Source organism: Acanthamoeba castellanii, assembly GCF_000313135.1.
Source record: "Acanthamoeba castellanii str. Neff unplaced genomic scaffold scf7180000084777, whole genome shotgun sequence".
Classification (NCBI taxonomy): Eukaryota; Discosea; order Longamoebia; family Acanthamoebidae; genus Acanthamoeba; species Acanthamoeba castellanii.
The window spans coordinates 1,032,565-1,037,382 of record NW_004457712.1 but is presented as its reverse complement, the minus strand read 5'-3'; the positions used below and the strand labels follow the sequence as shown (position 1 = coordinate 1,037,382).

The 4,818-nt window shown below is 65.4% G+C and overlaps 1 protein-coding gene and 1 pseudogene across 1 annotated transcript; both read right to left on the bottom strand.

The window, feature by feature from the left end:
* Positions 1-719: 719 nt before the first annotated feature.
* On the bottom strand, positions 720-1,948 carry ACA1_294700 (uncharacterized protein; the record flags this gene model as incomplete). The annotated part of the gene is made up of 3 exons (XM_004368124.1): positions 720-812; positions 984-1,820; positions 1,883-1,948. The coding sequence occupies 3 exons, from the start codon at positions 1,946-1,948 to the stop codon at positions 720-722; spliced, it is 996 nt and encodes a 331-aa protein (XP_004368181.1).
* Positions 1,949-2,952: 1,004 nt separating this feature from the next.
* ACA1_294590 overlaps positions 2,953-4,818 on the bottom strand; it is a 4,892-nt pseudogene continuing 3,026 nt past the window's right edge.

Genomic DNA, 4,818 nt, shown 5'->3' with positions numbered 1-4,818 from the left:
CCGCCGCCGCCGCCACCACCCATAACCGCCGCCGCCGCCACCCATAACCGCCGCCGCCGCCGCCCATCACCGCCGCCGCCTCCACCCATAACCGCCGCCACCGCCTCCACCCATAACCGCCCCCACCGCCGCCGCCGCCACCCATCGCCGCCGCCGCCTCCACCCATAACCGCCGCCACCGCCTCCATCCATAACCGCCGCCACCGCCGCCGCCGCCACCCATCGCCGCCGCCGCCGCCATAACCGGTTGTGTTAGAGCTCTCTCTTGTGGCTGGCCAAGTGCAGCGCCAAGTGTGCCCCTACCCCCTCGCGCGCGCGGGTCTGGTGAGTGCACCCACGTGGGTGTAGCCAGCCATTCGCCCGTTTTCCCTCCACATTCCACTCCCCGGCTCCTCCGCCCACACATTCCATTCGCGTTCCATTTGCTGCCGACACCCATAATAACATTTTTCTTTATTTTTTTTTGAAACCAGGTTCTGCGCACGGCCGGATGAGGTTGCCGGCGCCCTGACGTAGCCGCCGCCGCCGTACCAGTAGAAGCTGCCGGCCACGATGACGTCGCCGTCGAGGGTGAGCGAGGTGCCGTCATCGACTCGAGGGTGATGGCCAGGAAGGCCGAGAGTGGGAGCAGCAGCAGCAGCAGCAGCAGAAGTTGCGCGCGCCCGACACTTCGAAGTCGGGGGGTGCCCATGTGTTGTGGTGCATCTTGCTGCCCTTGATCACGTTCCCGGTACCGCCACGGTGATCGACGTGTTGCCGCTGCTGCTCTCGGAGGTGCCGGACAACAACGTGAACGCGTTGCCACGTTGCGACTGTAGCGCAACATGACGCCGCTGCAGCCAGCCTCCACGTTCGCGTGCTCTCGAGCGGCGGATCCGCCATCTGGGAGATGAGATGCTCCCAACGCGGCGCGTTGACGATGAGCAGGTCGCCCGTCCACCTTGCCCACCTCCAGCAAGCCGTGACGCCAGATCGGCCGACACCTTCTTGGCCGCCACGCGCGGCACGTGCACCACCGGCCGCTCGGAGGCGGCGGCGCCTTGACGCACGACGAGCTCCTCCTCGTCGCGCACGTGCGGCGACGCGAGCGCCTCGAAGACGCTGGCCGCCACCTGCGCGGGCGTGAAGCGCGGGTAGACGTCGACGACGCAGCTCTTGATGCCCGGGCGCTCGTTCTTCATCACGCGCGAGAAGCCGACAAGGGGCGCATTGTGGGGCAGCGGGCAGTCCAGGTCGAGCGCCTGCCCGAGGATCTGGTTGGCCCGGTAGAAGGTGGGACCCTTCTCGTACACGCGGTACACCGTGTCGTCCTTGAACAGCAACGAGAGCGGGTCCGTGGTGCCCAGCAGGATCTCCTCCAGGTGGTACCCGATGCGGTGCACCACGAGGCTCTCGTCCTTGAGCGCCTGGAGCTCCTCCTCGGCGGGCACGTTCTCGGCGGCGGCCTGCTCGGCCGTGGCGCGCACGGTGGCCTCGAGCCAGTCGTAGAGCGGGCGGTAGAGGGGCACGATGCGCTCGCGCTTCTCGGGGCTCGCCTCGAACGAGGCAGCGACGCGGCGCAGGTAGGCGAGCGCCACGCGCTCGGGCTCGTCGTCCCACGCGGCGTCGGTCGGCGGCACGGCCTGCGCGACGAGGCCGTCGGCGCCGTGGACCAGCAGGGCTAGGTCGGGCCTCCACACGAACTCGTAGAGGCTCTCGTTCCACTCCCACGAGCCCTGCTCGTCGCCGCCCTTGGCGCCGCCCTTCTTGCCGATGGAGGCGCACAGGAGGCCCTCGACGCTCACCTTGTCCTCGCCGTCGGCCGTGCGTCGCACTCGAACCTGTTAATGGGCACCCACTACAACCACGCCGACGCCGCCGCCGCCGCTAAGCACCAGCCAACGAGGAGGGAAATGAGCAGTGCAGTACCGGCAGCGTTGATGGTGGCAGCCACGAGGGCCTCCTTCATCGTCATCCGCATGTGTTGGCGCACGCCATGTTCATATTATTCCCATCGGCATCGACATGTGTGGTGCGCGTTCGGGTTGAAGTCACTGCCGAGCGCCACCGGCACACCTGTTGGTCGCACCACATCCATGTCAGGCCACCCACCCACCCACCCACCCACCCACCCACCATGACGACGCACACTGCACTTCGAACCCAGGGGCTTACCGGCTTCGAGCATCTTGCGAGCGGGCGGGTGCTCCAAAGCGTAAAATGTAGGCCGTGGTGGGCAGGAGCACGGCGAACGTCGCGACCTTGGCCATGACCGCAACCTGCCTTCATCGCTCCACCTGCATTCGATGACGGTACCGTCAGGAGGAGCGTTGATGGTGATCCCCCCCCCCCCGACCACACCGCCGACCACACCGCTGAAGCCGGCGAAAGGCGAAGGGAGTGCGAAGGTGCGGGTCCGTACTCGCTCGAGGTGGCCTGATGCTGAGCGCACCAAGCTCTCCACCGCGCTCTCCGGCGTTCATGTAGCATGCAGTTCAACCGTTGCAGGCACCCTATTACTACAGGGGACCCCGTCCACAACGATTCAAGTCAGAAAGGGTGATGATCGTTGCAACCAAGGCGTGCTGGACGCACACACACGACACGCACGACACGCACGACACGCACGACACACTTACCCAGCAGCTCCTCCTCCTCCTCAGTGGCGGTGCGGGTGTGGCCGAAGAAATTGTGGTGGATGTCCATGTCGGCCGGGTGGCACCCGCCAGCTTCATCGCGAACTCGTGCACTCGTGGTCGCCGGCCCACACGGGGTGACACGCGCGCGCGCGTGTGCCCGTCCACCAACCCTGCAGGCAGCATCGTAAGAGGAGAGGCTCAGCGCAGTCTCCAACGCGTTGGGAGTGTGGGGGGGGGGTCGCCGTACTTGGCCAGGACCACCGCCTTGAAGGTGGCATCGAAGTTAAGTCAGTAATTGGCTCTTCTTTCAAAGAATCGCAACTTTCCATTGAGATTAGGGGAAGTGCAGCGCTGACCGGCCCCGAGCCATGATGATGCATCGTAACCAGCCTGTGGTGCGGCGTTCCTAACCGCAAACGATACACGCCACTGCTGTCTGCAGAGTAATATTTGTTGCAACAACTCCATTGTGCAAAATTTGTCGTTTGCAAAATTCGACAGACACCACACACACACCACACACACACACACACAACGACACTCGCGCGCGTCAGCACACGCGTCATCGCACACGCACACAAAAGAGCGCACGTACTTCTTTGGTGTAGGTCTGGATGGCGCGGACGCCCTCGCGGTCTTCGATGAGGCGGTCGTGGCGGTCGGCCAGCCCGGGTCGGACGACTCCAGCAGATCGAGCGCCCCCGACGTGCTCAGCTGGTCGGCCATCCTGCGTGCGCACACACGGCACACGAACACATGGCACACACGGGGTCAGAGGGAATGGTTAAGGTGGCTGTGTGTGTGTGTGGGGGGGCGAGGGTACCCTCGTGAGGCGCGGTGACGATGGGAGGCGCCGCGCTGGCGCGAGTGGGGCTCGAGCGGGCACGACATGCGGTAGAGCTCGGCCTCGCTCACGTGGTCCACCTGGCTGCGGAAGTAGGGCACTGGAGCACGGGGATCTCGGTGAGGCAGAGTAGGGCGAGGTCTGGAAGTGCTGCAGCAGGTCCTTGATGCTCTCCGCCTTGAGCCGCCGCTTCTCAACACAATCTGCGCGCGATTGTACCGAGATAGGGATACGGGGGAATGGTGGGCGGGACTGAGGCCCGGATGGCGGTGCGGAGGAAGTGTGCTCGGAGAGGTAGGCAAGGGCGAGCTCGTAGGCGGCGGTGGGCGAGAGGAGGGCGGACGCGGGCGAGAACGAGGCAAAGGTGGCGAAGACGGTGACGCTGACGTCGAACGCCGCCTGATATGTGTGCATGTCGAGCGTTAGTTGCGTGCGTGCGTGCGTGCATGTGTGTGTGTGTGTGTGTGTACCTCGTCGCGCACGGTGTCGTCGTCGTCTTCGAGCAGGCGCACAACGATCGCCCACGCGGTCAGCGAAGTCTGCTCGAGTGCCTGCTCGACCTCCTTGCCTGCTCATTCACTCACCCGGGTATAAGACGAACGCGTCGTGCGTGTGCGTATGCGTGTGCGTGTGCGATGAAGCGCGCGGGGAGGGGGCACGTACCAAGCTTCCGCCCACGTGCCGGGCTTGTAGTCGCAGATGCCCGAGGCGTGGATGGAGCGAGCCACCGCCAGGCGGAAGGTCCACTCCATCTCGGGCACCGAGCACTGCTGCTGGATGATGCCGGACCACACCAACAGCATGTCCCTCAGCGCCCCCGCGCCGAGCTTCTCCCGCGCCTCCTCCGCCCTGCCCAGCAGCTGCGTCCGCCTGTCAGCGATCCAGTCTCGCTCACGCACGACACGCACCACCGCACACGCATGACACGCACCACCGCACACGTGTGTGCGCACACGCACCTGGGAAAGGTAGACGCCCATGTGGGAGACGATGTTCTCGCGGGTCGCGCCGTTGGGCCATCGGTCGAGCAGCCCGCGCAGGTGCGCGAAGAAGGTCTGTGTGTCGAGCGCGGAGCCGACGGCGGCGTCGCCCAGAAGCACGCTGTCGGGCAGCGGGACGGGGAACACGAACAGGAGGGCCAGGAGGTGCTTGATGCACGTGTGGTGCGACTCCGTGTGCAGCCGCTGCAGCAACGTGCACTGCACGCGCTGCCAATCGAACCTGCGCCGGCACACAATGATGACGTCAGCACTGCTTTCCTGTGTCGTGTGTGTGTGTGTGTGTGTGTGTGTGTGTGTGATGGTGCGTACAGGAGTGAGGTGTCGGACTGGAGGGCCTTGAGGGCAAACTTGATGG